Source organism: Ciconia boyciana, chromosome 2 (assembly GCF_034638445.1).
Source record: "Ciconia boyciana chromosome 2, ASM3463844v1, whole genome shotgun sequence".
In the NCBI taxonomy this organism is placed as follows: domain Eukaryota; kingdom Metazoa; phylum Chordata; class Aves; order Ciconiiformes; family Ciconiidae; genus Ciconia; species Ciconia boyciana.
Window position 1 is genome coordinate 23487413 of NC_132935.1, and position 18748 is coordinate 23506160.

Here is an 18748-nt window from a genome sequence, read left to right on the forward strand (position 1 = left end):
AAAATGAGGGGTTTTTTGTTATTGTTCAGCTTTTAGAGATAGCACCAAGGACTGCATGTTCACTAGAATCAGCCTTTTTCAAGGGCCGTCATAGCTGCACACAGGCACCGGTGTTTCACCCGGAGCATAGTACCTGCGTTCTTGTTTTAAAAGGGGTCAGTTTTGAGCAGAACCTTAATTCTTCCTGAAGAGTCTAGCTTTCTGTCTTTCCCTCTCTCAGATTCAAGCTTCCCACTCCCGTGCTGTGTGCCAGCCTTGGCCCCAGGAGGAGACCCAGCTGGGGGGTCCCACTCGCAGCACCCCGCTGGCCCCAGCGTCAGGCTTCCTTATCCCTTAGCTCAGCCACGTGCACCCGCCGTTTTCCTTGGGACTGCTGGCTATACCAGGACAAAACTGATGGGTTCACATTTTAAGACCATTTGTGCAAGTGACTTTAAAATTAATTAACGAAAATTTTGAGGAATTAAGCAATTAAAGCAAAGAAGAGCCTGGGGTCAGAATCTTATTGGGGTGCTTAATATAGTGAGAACTTGGGGTCAGTCCCTAAAAGACGGGACCATTTTGGGGGGCTTAGGTCTACACTTCTTGTCGGGTTTGGAGGGGAAGAGAGGCTCGGATCCAGCCTTTTGGGCAGGGCTGATGTACTCAATGGATTGAGTCTGAGAGAGATGCTTCTCCAGATCGTGTCCTGGGCCAAAAGACAAGACATGCTGCAGCTTAGGAGGTTTTTTTCTTTTAGTTTTTTTTTCTTTTTAATGGAGAAAGCAGTTCAAACTGCACCTGGCAAAATGACTGACTTCAAAAGCATGTTTTTCCTTGTTATATAGACACTCACAAAACAGCATTGTGTGGTTAAAAAGGCTCGTTTGTGATAGTTTCTTTTTCAGTGCCAAAATATATAAGCAGTATTGTTTGAAGGGAAATAAGAATTTTTTTACTGTATTGTTATTACTGTTGAACAAATATTGTTTTTAAATGTTAGATTTTGAAGACTTTTGTATTGTAAACTGTTTTGTGACATGGTGCTTTTTCATACTGGAATTACTGATTGCACCTAATATGAATTTTTTTGTTTTCTTATATAAATATGTAACCTTGAACAATCTTGATGAAAACCAATGTATGGTGGGTACCGGCGGTTCAAACAAATTCTCCTACTGAAAGCCCCTAAATGTTCTTCCCTACTAATAAATATTCTGCTGCAGCTAGCTATGATGTGCCCTGTGCTGTTACTCCCTTCACACTGGAGCCTTAAAGCCTCATGTAGCCCCATGGTCTGGTGAGCAAACCTCGGAGAAGCCTTTGCCTGCTGTCCTCGCAGCCCCTGGCCCGCTCACCGCCACGGGCAAAGGGGCAGTGGCTGGGCAAGCCAATTTCAAGGGCTTAGCGAGGGCTTAAGCCGTGCACGGGCCCTGTGCTGGCACGTTGCAGCCGGCTGGGCTCGCCGCTAATATAGTTTTTCATCCAGCGGCTGAAGCCTGCAGCCAGGCACGGGGCGAGATAATGTGGAGTGGTTTATAAAAGCAAAGGAAGGACAGCACAAGGCTGAGAGCCCTGGTCCTCTGGAGCTGGAAAGGCCAGCTTAGCTGGCTGATGGACGCTTTCCCTGCCATAGATAAATCCCTCTCCAGGTTTAGGGTGTTTTTTTATCCCCGAATGACTGGCAGACCATCGGGGGAGCAGGATGTGGGGAGGGACCACAGGTTGGTAGGGTGGTAGCTGTGGTTAGCTGCTCTGAGACGTGGCTCATGGGGCAGCAGCAGAGCCCGTTGCAGCAGGGGCTCCTGCCAGCCTCAGCTGGGCTCTGGAGGGGGCTGGCTCATGCTCCTGTGCTCCTTAACTCCTCAAACTTTTACCTGGGTTAAATTTGGAGTTGGGATTAGCACCAGGGAGCTAAAAGTAGTTTAAATCCCTCTGGAAGTTAACTGAAACCAATGCCTATTTCCTCTTGAGATTAAAAAAACCCCCAGACTATTTGTGGAATTGCACATTAATATGGGCTTGAAACAGGCTGGAGCCTGGATGGAGCATCAGTCACATCACGCAGGCACCCTGTGTGCTCAGTGCACCTTCAAACTGGCTTTATTACACGAGCTTCCAGTGTGCCAGGGTCCCTGTGACAGGTTCCCCTCGCCCTCCCATTAGGGCCATAATATGATTTAGCATTAAGGCGTAAAAAAGGCAGAAGTGTAAGGAGGTGTTTATTTGCATCAGGATGCTAAAATCCTTCATTTACCACGTTTGCTGGCCCGTGCATCTCGCTGTGCAAAGCCCAAGGCTTCTCTCCCAGGATGGGCTCCCAGCGCAGAGTGGTGGCCACCACCGGGCACTCGAGCACGTTGCACCCTGGCAACCCGGGACTGTCCCTCCCACTGCTTCGGGAGGAAGGGACCTGAGACCCTGCAGCTCACTGGCTTGTGAGCCCTGGGTCTGGCCCCATCTGGCAAAGAGCATGCTCTGGAGTCAATCACTGGTTTTGGCAGCACAAATCGAGATGAAAGCTTGGAAAGGTGCCGAAAAACACAGCTTTGCTGCCCCATTGAGTCCCCTAAAGATTCCGTCAAGAGCTAGAGGAGGGGTGTTTTGCTCCCCTCTCCTAGGAGAGGGTCAGTTTTTCTTAAAGACCTTGTCAGTCACCTTGCTAAACCCTCGCTCAACCACGCCAGAAACGGCCTGGCCTTTGAGCATGCTGTGGGTGCAGCAGTTCCCATCAGCCGACACGCTTCTCCTTGCTCCTCCACAGCCTTGCAGACAGAGCACTTCCAACCACTCAGCCATTAAAGCATTCACAGTTTAAGAGCCACTCAGTAAAATGACTTCCTATAGACACAATTAAACCTCTATCGCAGGCAGTGCCCAGGAAAGGTGATTACTTTAAAGAGCCCCATGGGAGCTGGTCCTGGCTCACCCCAGACTGCTTGTCCAGGCAAAGCCCCCAAGAAACTCCCCAAAACCTGCTGGACTGAGGAGGTGTGGTGGCAGGGATGGCACCTGGAGCTGTGAGCTTGTCCATGGGGGCTACCAGCACCAGCGAACTGCAGCCAGTCCCACAGCTGCCATCAGATACATATATATACATCTATATACATGGCATTATATACACATGGCTTTTGGTTTCTGCTGTAGCTCAGGTGCTGACTGCAGATGAGCTGGTAAGGGAACACAGGCTGCGCTGGAGACCGTCATCAGGGCAAAGAGCGTGTGGTGGGAGAGGAACGGGTCTCTGGTTTCTGGTGCATCTGGGAAGACCTCTTCTGCTCTTGGTTAGTTGGTCATACACGCCAAGCTATTTGTCACAGCTGACAAACACTTTTCAAAATTATTAGAAAATGCCAAGCACACAGGGAAAGCCTTTTTTTAAAACCTTTGGTGGCTGTGAAAAGGCTCTTAGAGCTGGACACGACCGGATGAGTTTTGCTTGGGTGGGGATGGGGAAGAGCTGGAGGAAGCTGGGCTCTTGGAGTAAACACTCCGCTGGCCAAGACATTTCAGGTGAATTCACTTCTTTCCTCATTGCCCGGGTGTGGTCTCTGCCTGACACAAGAGAGGAGATCTCAGGGGCTGGCTCTTGCATGGCAGCTTGTCCCGCTCAGGACTTGCCCTCAGAAGGAGCACTGAACTTCTCAACCCCACGGTGAGACAGGGCTGCCCCACCACTGCTCAGGCAGCCTCCCTTTGCTGAGGCAAATGCTTTCCCAAGCAATTTCCCACTTAGCTGTTCTCACCTCCTGGATTCTTGTTTGAAAAGACAAAGTCAACTGGTGGAGAATAAAATGGTTGATGAAAATGTTTTACTGCAAGATGCATGGCCAGGTATACTTCAGTGCTTTGGGCATGCAGGGCACAGCAGGAGCAGATGCGGGTAAGGATCTCATCCCAGGTGCCCTGGACTCACAAAGATGTTAGTGCCAGCGCTTCCAGCCAGGTTCCCAGGACACTCCAACATGTCACAAAATCACAGAATGGTTGAGGTTGGAAGGGACCTCTGGAGGCCATCTGGTCCAGCCCCCTTGCTCAAGCAGGGGCACCTAGAGCCAGTTGCCCAGGACTGTGTCCAGGCAGTTTTTAAGTATCTCCAAGGATGGAGACTCCACAACCTCTCTGGGCAACCTGTGCCAGTGCTTGGTCACCCTCACAGTAAAAAAGTGTTTCCTGATGTTCAAGGGAACCTCCTGTGTTTCACAGTGTGCCCGTTGCCTCTGGTCCTGTCACTGGGCACCACTGAGAAAAGCCTGGCTCCATGCTCTTTGCACCCTCCCTTCATTTGTACACACAGATAAGTATCTCTCCAGAGCCTTCTCTTCTCCAGGCTGAACAGTCCCAGCTCTCTCAGCCTGTCTTCACAGGAGAGGTGCTCCCATCCCTTCAGTAGGTTAGTGGCCCTTTGCTGGACTCTCTCCAGTATGTCCATGTCTCTCTTGTACTGCAGAGCCCAGAACTGGGCACAGGACTCCAGCAGGTGTGGCCTCACCAGTGCTGAATAAATATCACCTCCCTCAGCCTGCTGGCAATGCTTTGTCTAATGCAGCCCAGCATACCATCAGCCTTCTTTGCTGCAAGGGCACATTGGTTCAACCTGGTGTCCACCAGAACTCCCAGGTGCTTTTCTGCAGAGCTGCTTTCCAGCTGGGCAGTCCCCAGCATGTACTGGTGCATGGGATTGTTCCTTCCCAGCTACAGGACTTTGCACTTCCCCTTGTTGAACGTCATGAGGTTCCTGCTGGCCCATTTCTCCAGCCTGTTGAGGTTCCTCTGGATGGCAGCACGACCCTCTGGCGTATCAGCCACGCCTCTCAGTTTTTCATCAACAAACTTGCTGAAGGTACCCACTGCCCCATCATCCAGGTCATTAATGAAGATATTGAACAGGACTGGACCTGGTATTGACCCCTGGGGCACACCGCTAGTCACTGGCCCTCAGCAGTGGCCTTCATGCCACTGATCACCACCCTGTGGGCCCAGGCATTCAGACAGTCTTCAATCCACCTCACTGTTCATCCAGCCTGTACATCATCATCTTCTCTGCAAGGATCTTATGGGAGACAGTGTCAAAGGCCTTACTGAAGTCCGGGTAGACAATATCCCTGTCTACCAGGCCAGTCATTGAACCCATGCTTTGGTGATTATCTTTTTCAGTCTCTGTTCTTGTTTTCTTGGTAGAATGAATTTCTATTTTCTTCTTTTTGAAAAGTTTTCTGGGCTCAGAAGTAGGAACTCAATCCCCAGTATGTAGTAATACACACCACAGCAACAGAAATATTATCTTATACATAGGAATATTTATTTTTTTCCTTCTTAAAAATGTACAAAAAATAAAATAACTGTATTTACAGTTTATCAAACCCCTCTCCCAGTTGCAACACTATTAAGTTACATGAGCTATTTTCTTAATATAAAAGCACACTATTTATACATAAAGTTTCCTTGTTTGCCAGAAAGAGGACTTGTCACAAACTTTGGCACAAACGTTCTTGTTTGTATCTTGTCTCAATTCATAGGAAATGGAAGAGCATAAAAACATTTCATAAGCTTTACATTTTAAAAGTCCTAAGATACTCCTTTCCAGTTCCATATCAATCAATATACAGCATATCTGACAGCTGGAGAGTTTAGTTTTTACTAATTGTTTGAATTAATTTACAACATTTAAACAATCCATAGATTGAAAGAGGAAAATATACAAAAAAGACACTTGATCTCGGATTCCACTGACCAAAAACTTCATGATAGAGGACACACAGGAAAAAAACAGTTCTTTTCTTTGTAGTTTACATTCAGTGGTAAAAATCCTCAAAAATGTCTTGACAGGGATATCACCGTACATCAGCAAAGCTTCACGGCACTTTATTTGGGGGATATCAGCACCTGACTGTGTAGAAAGAAACTAAAATTTGAGATTTGGGGGTTTCATAATAAAACATCAGATGGACAGACATAATGCCAAACCTGTAGTGGGAATCGAAATTAGAGCTTAGAAGACTATCCTCCTTTTGCAAATCTCTATCAGAGTCTTTTGAAACACAACATCTACAGACACTGCACTGCTCTAATTCTTCATAGGGAAAATGAGTTGAGCAGCAAGCCACCCTTCAGGTTGCACTAGTTAAGATTCAAGACTGCTGTCTTGAAGAAAGAAAGGAAATGAGAGTTTTGTTCCTTTAAATAAACAACCAAAGCAGTGCCACAAAGAGACAAAAGGAGGCAAGGCAGATATTCCTGTCCCCTGCTGAACAGTAGCCAAATCTTACTTCCATTTAACTCATAATATTTGGAAGATCCAGCATTAATCAATATTTTTCATTAAACAAAAGCTGCATGTATATTTTAAACAATATACATGCGAGCACTTTGTACTCCTCAAGACTTTTGAATCAAGCAGGGCGTGAGGCAGGCCACTGCTCATGTTTGCATTACTCGTACTGGCCCTTCCCCACCACTTTGATAGCCTGTTTTTGACCAACAAGGTGAACCCTGAGAGCTTGTAGCTTGCCACGACCAGCATCCAAGGTTCAGTGCTCCTCCAGCAGCTGATGCTGTAACTACAACTGAAGGAGTGCAGGGAGATGTGCTCTTTGTAATGTCTTATGTGCTTGCGATGCATCTGCATCTGGAGCAGAGAAGCAAAGCCCTCAGACCCTGGCAGATAAAGTTAAGGGAGACCATCCTTAACTAGCTCTAGTTGGTTTAAAATAATCATACTGTCAGGGTAAATCCTACTCATCTTCTTCAACCCTGCTACCTTCATTGAGACTGTAAGAAGGAGATAAAGGCAGAAGTATCAGCTCTCTTGTATCAGGAATTCGCAAGCTTTAAGATGTATTTAGAAAAGCATTCAGTTAATCTTGGAAGGAACTTCCCTTCCCTGGACAGTGCCTGACCGAAAGCTCCTAAAACGGCAATGGAAAGATAGCTCCTTAAGCCCCAGTATTTTCTGGAGCATTACACTTCTCACTGATCCTACATTGCTCCTCGGTGCAGGATGCTGCAGCATCCAACAGATCCCAGCTTATCTCCACCCATGTGTAAGACAAGAATGTCCCATTAACCTGAGTTCTGGTGCTGCCAGGACAGCCCTGTCCTTCTCTGTGAACCCCAAATTCTCACTGTCCTCTCTTAACGCAGCACATCGCAACCTGGGCCAGCCCCAGACACCACAGACATTCCCTGTAAGAGAGCTTGGATGGCAGGTTTGCTGGGGCAGAACCAGAGCTCAACTCCTGCGTACATTTACTCCTATGCTTCACCTGCAGCTTCTGTCCAGACATCATGACCGACTGAGAGATCCCAGCTAATGTCCTTAGGATCCCAAACACCATCAAACAACAGAGAAATACAAGAACTAACACCACTGCTCACCAGTCCTTTGTGCTGGTTCCAGTTCCTAATGCCACCTGCCAAAACTGTCTTCTTTTTTCTTTAGGAAAAAAGTATCTGGGCTAAGTCTGCATAGACTTTTTATCTGAGCCTGAGTCACATAGAAACAAACTGAACCACCATAAATCCCCTGTATTCCCAGGATGTCTGCTCTTGAGTGGGGTAGCAAAAGCATCTTTGCTCGAGTACATATTTATAAAAAGATAATGGAATGACTACAAAACTCTGCATCAGAAGGAGAAAGAGCATATGACAAAAGAAGAGGGAGGGAGGGAGGAAGACAGAACAGACACTTTGCTTTGCAGACACATGTGGATTTGGGGTGTGTTAGCCCTGATGCTAACGGCTTGAACTTTTTATAGGTTATGGTCCCACAGAAACTTTGACAGGTACCTAACATTTCTATTTGAAGTACAGATTTTAATGGGATGCTATTGCTAATGAAGTTCAGAAAGTGTGCAAGAGCTTGCAGGACAATTCATGCAAAAACATGACCAAATCAGACTGGTCAGCTATGCCAGCTACTTTGCTTGAATGTAAATAGCTGCACACAGCTCAAAACACTACAGAATGAGCCCTGTTAAACTAGGCAGTGTTTCTTTACACTATTAACCACCTAATAAAAAAAGATTCTGTGACTAAATGAAAAAAAGACTTCAGAAGGAAAAAAAATAAATAAACTCTAAAGGCTGCATGTAGGAAAGGACCCACATTTCTGTCTGTCGCACGGGTCCCACATACAATGCATAGAGAATAAAATGCTTGCAGCTGAAACTCACAGGATTATATGCTGAGTGAGGAGCTGTCTATGATAGCCAGAGGAGCTGGAAAGGAGAGAGAGAGGTGCTGGGCTTGGATGCGCTAGGGACATTCAGGCCTTGAACCCCTTTCCTGGTATGATTTTAGCCTGCAACTTTCTCTCTTTACAGAATTCATGAGACAGGGGTGGAATTTGATGGGATAACCTTGTAGTTCAACTTGGGTTCGGATCCAGCCCTTGTGAGAGAGACCTATCTGCACACCTCAGTTGTGGGATACTCAGTCTCCACTGGTAAAATTGTTCCAGTTTCGATATAATATTTACATCAAGCCCAGGTTTATACTTCACCCAACTGTTCTAGGAATCAAAACAGAATCATTCAATGGAGATACAAGAGCAAGTACCCTTAAGAAGACGACTTTGAAGTCCTGTTTCTTACAGTCTAGAGGAATGCTTTAATGAGCAGCCTGCTGTGGAAAGCACCTTTCCCTCCACAGGCTTGAGAAAAACCCACTTTGAGAGCCTCCACTTCATCAACAGAACAGGCAGAAGTCCCTTCTGTACCTCTAGGCACACCAGAGAGCAGACACATGGTGTCTCTTGGATTTGGTGATGGCTGGATGGGACACTCAGGTATCTACAGCTGTGACTTGGGTACCTAAGATGGGTCCCAAGTAATTGTGCCAGAGTAATCCAGACCGTGTAGCACGGTTTGCTCCAATATTTCAGTATAAAACTGGGTGGGCAAGGGTGGAGCATATGAGTGCAGATGCAGTTATCAGCTTCTCAGTACACACTCCGTAACAGATTGCAGCAATCTAATCCTCTAGGAAAGACTCTGTTAAACCCTAAACCCAATACATACAAAAACATAGTGGCAGTAAACATGCCCACATACAGTAGTTAAAATATATTATTGCATATTATAAACATTATATACAAGGTTAAAATGGTTTCTTTACCATTTACTTACAAATGACATTTGTAGCTGAATGCCTTACTTACAAGTCCTCATTGCTACGTGCTGAGAACTACCAGAGGTATTTGGCAAGACTATACACTATAGAGAGATATGGATCAGTCTGAGCAAGTGAACTCTGTCAGCCACTTTCCCCATCTTTAGCACTGCGCCAGTTTTTTAGCAATGACGGAGAGAACTACTGGTAAAGTGATTTACACCAGCTTTCTGAAACTAGACCAGCATGGTTCCATAACATGTTTTAGAATGAGCTTATCCACACTAAAGTATGGATTAAAATGCTGCATTTCACATTTGCAGTGGGTCATCTGTTTACAAATCTGGGGGCTGATAACTGCTTGTACACTAGAGAGTGGGGAACAATAAATAAGGGACCAGGTTAACATGAGTGGCCTTGTGCTTGACAAACCCAAGCCTATACGCAGTGGGTGCACACGTGCAGAATGGACAGTATTTTCAAAGCAGTCTTGTAACAGTTTCTCTGATCAATGGCTGTCAAGTTCCCAGGGAATCTTCTGCTTTCCAAGAAGGATGAAATGCTGTGGTTCCTTACAAACAGGCTCTGCCTGAGGCTAGATCTCTGTCAGTGTGATCTTGAAGCCTTCAACCATGCTCTCCATGTGCAGGATGAATGTGTCCTCATTGGAGTAGTGCTCAATAATGTTGTCATCCATGTTTACCAAGATACTGGTGACAAAGGCACAAATCAATATCTTTATGTACCAGGACACTGAAAGTGAAAGCCATCCACTCCACTGCATGTGCTCGCTTCACTACAAATGCAAAAACAGACTCCAGCACATGCCAGTACAGGGACAATAGTGGGAATCATCATCAAGATCTGCCCCATAGTCCCTTAGCGTCTTTGGATTAGAGGCTGCTCCTTGCCAAAGTAGTTAAGGTAAGAGGCATGCCAGTGCTGGGATGTTAACCCACTTAAGCTGCCTACAAGGTGAGCTGCACTCCAGATCCCTGGCAGACCCAGCTAGCTGGCGTTTCCCATGCCTGGTGCTGGCTCCCCCAGGTACACCTCCATGCTGCTCCTCAGCCACACCGCATGAGCTGCTGCACCTCTGTGGTGTGAGTCGCTAACATGGGGAAGGAGTGTAATGTTGCTTTGCGCGCAGCTCACAGGCCTAGAACTCAGCTTGGATGTGAGAATATCAACAACAACTATTAGAAGTGTTTATGAGTGTTTTCCTCACTCTTTACTGTAAAGTGTTTCTTCCAACAAACATATCACTTGGAAACAGTGTTAGAAGGAAGCAAAATGGGAGAAGTTTCACCTGTCTTCTCAAAAGCTAAAGAAATCCCCAGACAAAACAATCCCTAAGCTAGAGTTACAGCTGAAAATAAATGATTGATTTAAAATTATATCACTACAATATTGTGGTTATTTAGAAATAAAAAAAGTTAAAGCGGAGAGATTTAGATTTAGATTTATGGCAAGGAGTAGCAGCCTAGCTATTCTAAAATCACAGCTGTGATGCTCAAGTCTAAATTTACTCAGCTGAAACCCCTGCAGCAAACATTGTCTGCCTGCCTGCCTTTCAGATTCGGACAGTGGCCTACTTCTTCCTAACACTGCAGGGAAACTCCATACCACATTCACAGCACAGGCTGCACCTCTCCCATGCTAGCACTCCACAATGTTATTAAGCATATAGTCTACAAAACAGACTTTATCCATTTTCCAAACACAAACTCTGTTTCTTCACAGTAAGCCTATGAATACTGGTCAGACACAGACTGGAGAGTCATGTTTCCTCCTCTGCCACCCCTTGCTGTCTCCATAGACCTTAAGATTTCAAGCGTATGGGCATGTCTCCTAAAAGTGTTTATACTGCCCAAGCATAGTTGGGATCTCTGAATACTTCTAAAGGATCCTGCAGTAGCCCATAGTTAGTTAGTTTACTTACCCCTTTTTGCTCTTCTTATAAAGTTTTGCAATCTTTTCAACTGGCAGCCCATATTTCTCAGAGATCTGAAATCATAAAAATAAAAGAAATACCATTAAAGACTAATGAGAAATATTAAATTATCACCTCTCACTTTACATAAGGCATTGAAACACTATCTCCGCAAACTTTGACAGGACAGCTATACAGAAAGGTCACTCACAACCAGATCATAGCTTCATTTAAGGATGATTCAGGGAGGAATAATCCTAAACATCTTGATCAAAAAACGACAATCATTTCCATCCAGAAACTTGGAGACTATAGTTTTCATAGGGTGTGAGTCATCAAAACTGCCTCAGCATGTCCTACTGCTCTGCTCAAGGAGTCAACACTCTTCCCAGCTTCAGAGTTTACCAGGGAATTTCAATCTGATCAGCCGCCTTTCCGCCATTTCTTATTCTGATTTTCTGGGCTCATGGAAGCAAAGGCTTCTTCCACTGGGCAGAAGGCAGATGAGTAGCAACACAAAAGGAGCTGATGGACTGATGGATCAAGAAAAAAAAATGTGCATATTTCTATTTCTCAATGGCATTTCAAGGTTTGTTAAGCTAACAGGACCCTCCATGGTACTTCTTTTGTCTGAAAAGTATCTTCAAGGTACCTTTTACTGTGGGAGGGCTACAAACATGCTACACACAGGATTAGGAAGCTTCTGTACTGTTGGGGAGGTGACTCAGTCTAGTTACTAGGGTGGCAAAATGAGAACACTATGTGACTCACAAAACATCATCTGAGTGTACAGATAACAAGATGAGATGCCACAGAGAAGTGTTAAGGTAAAGGACTTCTAAAACAAAGCTCTTGCCAGCTATGAAAATGATAAAGCAGAAAATATAGGAAAACTTTTGAAGGAAGAACTACTTAGCTGACAAATTACCAACACTAACGAGCACTTCACTGGGATGCTTTGGCATTGCTTTGCAGCAGTGTATTAGTAACTTTTTTGGACATTCATTCTGCAGCAAGCCTGTGGTGTGCTCATGGAGACAGTGTCCCTGAGCCCTCCGTCTGAGCTAGGTTTCCTTTCCAAATTATGACTCTTCTTTGAGGGAACAGGTCTCTCAATTCATATGCTAGAAGAGGATTGTCCCAAAAGGCAAACTAATTATGGAAAAATGACTTTTTGTCAGTGATTAATGTTCTGTGGTACTCTACTGCCAACCAAAGTAAGTTTCCTGCTCTTCCCAGGTGAAATAAAGTTGCAGCTAAATAGCTGACTATTTATCTTCTGCATTAGAGAACTGAAATGCACAATTAAAAATCCATTTAAAGACTGCCAAACATCAGTCACTGTAAAATCCTGTCTTTGTGTTTGCATTCAGACTTCTCTTGAGAAAAAGTGATATTTTAGAGAAGTATATTAAAGCAATTGTCATGAAATAGAAAATGGAAAGAAAGGAATGGATAAACTCAGCACCAAGGACAGATTCAAACACCCACAGGTTGAACCCCAAGCACAGCTCCTGTCCAGAGAGCCACGATTCTCTAAGAGAAAGAATTAATTAGCCTATACTTGCCTACATCACCTATACTTGTATAATTGTCATCTTACCTAAGACAGAATTTTGTACTTTAAAAGTATAGCATAACTCCAAGATTTTGAAGAATCAATGAAGCTTATTTTACACTGCAAACAGTTTCCTCTGACCACAGCATTCATCTGTGGCTAACAGAAAGGGGAGGATGTAAATAAGGAGTAACTGACAAAGTACACCAGACCCATCCACTCTCGAAGTTTTGCACCTAGCAGAGAACAAAATACAAATTAAATTGTGGGTTGTATTTGCAGTTTTACTTGCACCAACATGTTTCCCTGCCCTTTTGGATATGGTGCTGGAGGTACTGATGATAGTCCTGGTTCCATGTTCCCACCTGCCTTGGGAGAGGCCTAATTCAGCATCAAGGCTGCGCAAGCTCATATGCTGTACGGTCACACTCTCCCTGCTGTGGGCAGTGGTCCACTTTGCACATTTATGAGAAAAGGGGCTTCACCCCACTTGTCTTATATCTCACACAAGAATCCTCACTATCAGACTATAAAACCAATCTTTTTCACTCTGAGCTCTATGTAGCGTATGCAAAAGGCTCTGTGTAGCCTATGGAAAAGCTACGTAACCACATGCACAGGGTGGAAACGCATCCTACAAAGAAGTTCCATAACATACTCGGCTTATCTGGAGCAAGTTCAAATCTTTGCTCCAAACAGGGCAGAACAAGGGTGATTTGAACACAGGGTTTGCCATATCCCTGTGTGGGATGTCCGAACCTATTCCAGCTACTCTCCACCAGAGGTGGGACAGGCTGCCCCACCTAGCCTTCGTGAATGCCTGACCCAGCCTATGCACATAAATCCAAGGGAGGATCTATGGGCAGGATCCCCAGTAGAAAGCATCACCTACCTCTGACCAGAAGCACTTGTGTAGGTACCCACACCTTGCCCCTCACTCACACTCTACCCCTGTCTACCACCATCTTTCCAAGTCTCCCTTCCTTCAATGCCTCATCCTGTGCTGCCCATGGAGGGCAGCTGCCTGACCTGAGGCTGGTGACTCCTCTGGGGTACCCAGGTGCCACACTGTGAGGGCAAATCTTGACTGTCGTAGAGAAGTTCTCAGAGAAACTTTAATGTTCTCCTTTTATTCTTTCTTATCCTCTAGCTTTGCTTACCATGAATAGAATTACGTCAGATAAGCAATCTGGTGCTGAACTTTTGTATCTGTGGTTTTGTTGTACCCCTAAATTTAAGCTTTCATCTAAAGCAATAATAAAAATGGCTCCATTTCATCAGGTTGTTGAAAAAAATCCTTCGTAACAGGCATCAGAGAAAAACTGCAACCTGAAACTGCAGAAAATGTCACAACTGTGCGAACATGAGGAAACAGTATATCTTCCTCTCTGGGTTGTTAACTCTGAAGCCTAGTGATATTGTAAAGATCAGTACTGGAAGACACTTTTCACTGACTCCACGCACATAAACAAGCAAGGAGAAACATGCCTGTGCCAAGGAGGTTTAATAGCAGCTAATATACAGCATTCTGCACATTCCAGCATAAAACTTCCCTAGGATATTTGGGATACCTAACACTCACGCATTCCAAATGTTGTTCAAAGTGGTTTGGGACTCTGGGACACCACTTCCTACATAAGCTATGAGAGGTAGGGCTGAGAAAGCCTTGCCTGTCACACTGCCTGTGACAGGTGTAGGTCTTATATAACATGCAGGGATTAGTGAGCTTTGCAAAAGACTTCCAGCTGACTGAATAAGCACATTTCTCAGGAACCCCTAAGGATTCAACCAATTATACCAAACGGCGAGCTGTGGAAGCAAGGCTCAAAGTGGGGGTATGGGAGAGCCTCCCCCCCACAGGCTCAGAAAACAAGTCTCCAGTGCAAATGTGCTAAGTCCTGCTGCAGAATCTGAGAAAGCAGAGAGCTAGCATCTGCTAGGGCATCTCACTTAACACCCTCTTCTGAAACACGTTTGTTGCCAGCTCAGGGGGAACACCACTACTGCCAACTTCTATATAAAACAACAGGATTTCTCATCTTACCCCAAGCAGGCTACAATAAATTTTAAAAAGATATCTTTATTTGGAGGAATATTTTCCTTTATCATCTCCATTGTCCATTTTTCAATCTTCTGAGCAGAGAATTCTTTCCTTCCCTTAGGATGCCTGAAGCAGTGGGACAGCCTTCAGAGTGGCACTAAAATAACAGTCTGGGTGTCCCTTTGGGCTGCAGTCCCCTGGCATGGTAGGTTTGTCTGTAGCACATATCTGATTGCACAAGCCACCAGAAATGCTTTCTCTGCTGGAGTCAGGAAGACAGAAAGGGCAACATCTGGGGTGGTCAAGGCACGCAGGAAAACATCTTTGCCAACTTATTTCTATGGAATGGTCCAGTCTGTTGCCCTACAGAAGGTTGGAAGGACACATACATAGACCGGTATCTAATAAACTTTGGTCTAAGCAAGCTCTATTGAGCTCAGCTGTTAGCTTTCAAATTTAGAAAGACTTTGGGAGATACTTGAATTTCCCAATTTAGATTGCCTTCTGTAATTTGAATAAATATGTGTTTCTGCACAATGCAAGACTGGGGTACCTACTGAGATCCACAGAGTTAACCTGACTTTGGATCAGGCTGAGAGCAGGATTTAGAGCTGGTCAGTTACCACATATGTGTGATGTTTTGTGAGGGGCAATTGTTCCACTACTTTCTGTTGATCAAGACTGACTAGTGTAGGATGCAAACACCTTAAAAACCAAACATTTGCATCACTTTCTGAGATGCACTATATCTCTGAAACCTGAGACCTTTAGATATTTGCCAGAAGAAAGAAATCTGAGAAGGAATCTAATTGTTCATTTGGAATGGGGGTATACAAGAGAATAAAATAAACATAGTATCTGAGAAAACAATATAATTAATCATGGAAAATTAGGAGAAAGCCACAGACCAGGAATAGTGATTAACAACAACAACAAAAAAAGTAAAATCCATAAACAGAGAAGGAGCATATGATTCAGGATCATTGGTGCTGTCTTTCAGATCTGGGGCTCTATAATATTCAGAGCCTCAGTTTCTAAGTTCTTAGTACTGAGTTTAGAACTGAGCATTTAGGATGTGCACAATTACAAAATTACATGATTTGCTGAAACGACTGTAGCGAGAGTATTTAAGAATATGCAGTTTGACAGCTTTTTGGCATCGATTTATCCACAATATCCTACCAAAGAGAATTAAAATTTTCTGAATGTGTTCCTTGCAGTGAACTGGGACATTTTACAACAGATCAGATTTCTCTGGTGCTGAAAACATGCCACTGAGTCAGCAGCTGTGCTGACAGAGGTATGCAGAAACCTTTCCTGCTTCTGCACCAGCTTTGTTTTTATGTTACACAGTGGCTGGAGAACAGGCATGGAGAAGCACAGACTACTGGAGATAAAACATTCATGTTAGCTCGAAGGGTTACAGAAGAATTATAACATACTTTTAACTTCCATACAAAGACAAGATGAAATCATGTTACAGCTTATCATGAATCAGACTGCAGCCTCTTCAAGCAAAGCCTGGCTTTTATTATATATGTGTGTTCTGCCTAGCACCTGAGCTGCAGTCACAGATAACAAACAGTATCGGTAAAAGCACAGTTAGGACATCCTTAGAATGCAGCTGACTCTCCTCAGAGATACTCTGATCTGAATAGGTGCTTTAAACAACTTCACTAACCCACAAATATTTTTTTTGCCTTCTGCTACTGGCCAAATATTGACCAAATAACTCAATCTTTACTGCATTTGAAGTGTCCAGTACATGCAACAAGACACTGTGACAGTTTTATGAGAGTATGAATATACACACTTCTAGCACTCAGCTGAGCTCTCTAGGGACACTTTCATCCCTTCCCATCTTCTCTCCTACATGTAACCAAGGCTGGAAATCAACTCAGCATCCCACATGTCAATCTCACATTAGTCCCCCCGCTAAAGCAGTGAGATAAGTGGTTGCTTCTTAACGCTTCCCTCACCAAATTTCACACATCGACTAGCCATCAGCTCATATAAGCAGGATTAAATGTGGAAATAGCCACTCAGGATCACAGCTAATGGGTAACAAGCAAAAACTTGAGTCAAAGAAGCAGCAAAGAGGTAGGCTGGTAGGTAGGGCACTCTGGGATTGAGGGCTAGAGAAGGAATTTGAGAGAGGAGGTATGAAAGGCTAGTCTGCACTAGCTCAGCAACTGCCTCATATGCTGGAACAGCAATTGCACAAAAGCCATATGAAATTCACATGGAAACAGTGCATCCTTGGGCGTCTTCTTTAAAAGATGGTTGTGAACACACCAATGGGCATTACAGGAGAAGATTCAACAGGCTCCGAATCATCAGTTCAGAAAGAAGCATTTCAGAAAATGAAGCCTGCACCTCTATGCTTCCCTGACACTGGTTAATTACCACCATTCCTCAAGGCTCAGGTCTCCCATAAATCAGCTCTGTGACACAAATTAATCCCAGCAACCTGCTGACAGCACTGAATTCGGAACATGCCAGCATTTCAGAGGTGTGCTCCAGAAAGCCTTTATGAAACGCTTTAAATGTATTTGAGAATAACTTCATCTTTATATTATGTTTTACCTCAACAATACATTGAAAGCCTGAGATTTTCTTGCCAAGAGAGAAACAATATGAGGACATCGGATACTTACCGCTTCCATTAGCCCCTTTACTGTGGGTGATTTCAGCATCAAAGCATCAAACACCTCATCTGTCTCCTTCCTCACATACAAAAGCACTGAAACAGAAAAAAAGTCAAACTTGGAGCAGGTTCAGTCAATTGAGCAGACGAAACACTCCACACTGAGTAGAAAAACAAATACTAATCCATGACAGATAAAATTAAGTGCTGAAGGTGGTTTGCACTTAAAAAAAATGTACTCTCATATCATCAGTGATCTAAACATGGAAGACACATCATAGTTGCTTTGAAAACACACAAAGAAAATTCAGAAAATTTAATGTGAGGAATCCGTATCTTCAAGAATTTAAACCTCCATTTACTGAAATAAGAGAAACTAAAAAGCACTGGGGCCCTGTCCCTGGATCACAGGACAAAACACACAAGCTAGGTCTTCCTAAACCTGTCTCAGCTTGCACCTCTCCAGGCTTCATCCAAAAGGCTGGGAAAGGACATTCAGAAAGGGCAAGTCTGGTTTGCCTTTAGCTGAGCCTTTGAGAGCAACACCAACAAAAAGGAAAAGAAATAGTTCTCTTTGACATTACTATGTGGATGACTGCAAATGGGCCTGGCCAGTCTGAAATTAAACACTGGAAAGAACAAGTCCAAAGTAATTTGAGACTTTACAGGGAAGACATTCAAAAGCCGAGCTGGCAGGCAGGCATTTACCTGCGTGCCCACCCCTGCTCAGGTACCCAAATGCCATTTGTACTCCTGAAAATCTCCTTCCTCTTCCTACCTCAGATGTCCTGCTGGGTCTTAGTGGTTCACAGGCGCAGTGCCCTGCCTTCTCTAGCTTGTTCTCCCCTCTCTGACTTGCACAGGTAAAAAGAGGAAACTTGCTCTTACATGGCAAAACCAAAGCAGACAGCTACAAAGTGAATAAACATAAACACTAGAGAAGTGTTTTAGGTGTAATCTCACATGACTCTGATAAAGTAGCAGGTTAAATAAGATGTTCTGCAATTTATTTTGTTCCCTAAATAAACTGCCTTCAAATAGCAGTGCTGCACGTTAGGTACAAATACACATGCACCGTTAAGTATCTTATGTCTGTGTGACAAATGACATTGCTAATCATCTTTTTTTTTTTTTTTTGGTAGACAGAAAAAGATATCTTTTGAAACTGCTAATCCTTGTAGTCCAAAAGGTATCTTCACCAGGTAACTCAATAGATGACTTGCAGATGAACCAACAGAAATTATGGTATTTTTCATACAGAAGCAATTGTTTGGAAGCTAATGCTCAGGTCAAGACTCAGGGTGGACTCAGGCCCATTTGCAGATCAGTCCCCTGTCTTGGTCTACAAACCAGATGTACAGGACAATAGTGGTTTTTGGATCTTTAGTTCAGAAGTACAAGCCACAAAACTGCTACCACAGGCACACAGAGCCACATCCTTTTTACCTACATTTTGGTAATTCTTTGGGACCTGCCTGA

General features: G+C 44.2%; 1 protein-coding gene across 1 annotated transcript in view; it reads right to left on the bottom strand.

The window, feature by feature from the left end:
• Window positions 1–9162: 9162 nt before the first annotated feature.
• The window catches only part of GRHL2 (grainyhead like transcription factor 2), a 65607-nt gene continuing 56021 nt past the window's right edge, over window positions 9163–18748 (bottom strand). Inside the window, exons 14-16 of the mRNA XM_072851147.1 lie at window positions 17280–17365; window positions 11033–11097; window positions 9163–9800 (exon numbers count right to left, since the gene is read on the bottom strand). Of these exons, the coding sequence (XP_072707248.1) occupies window positions 9686–9800; window positions 11033–11097; window positions 17280–17365 (266 nt within the window). The 3' untranslated portion in view covers window positions 9163–9685. The remainder of the gene's footprint in view (window positions 9801–11032; window positions 11098–17279; window positions 17366–18748) is intronic.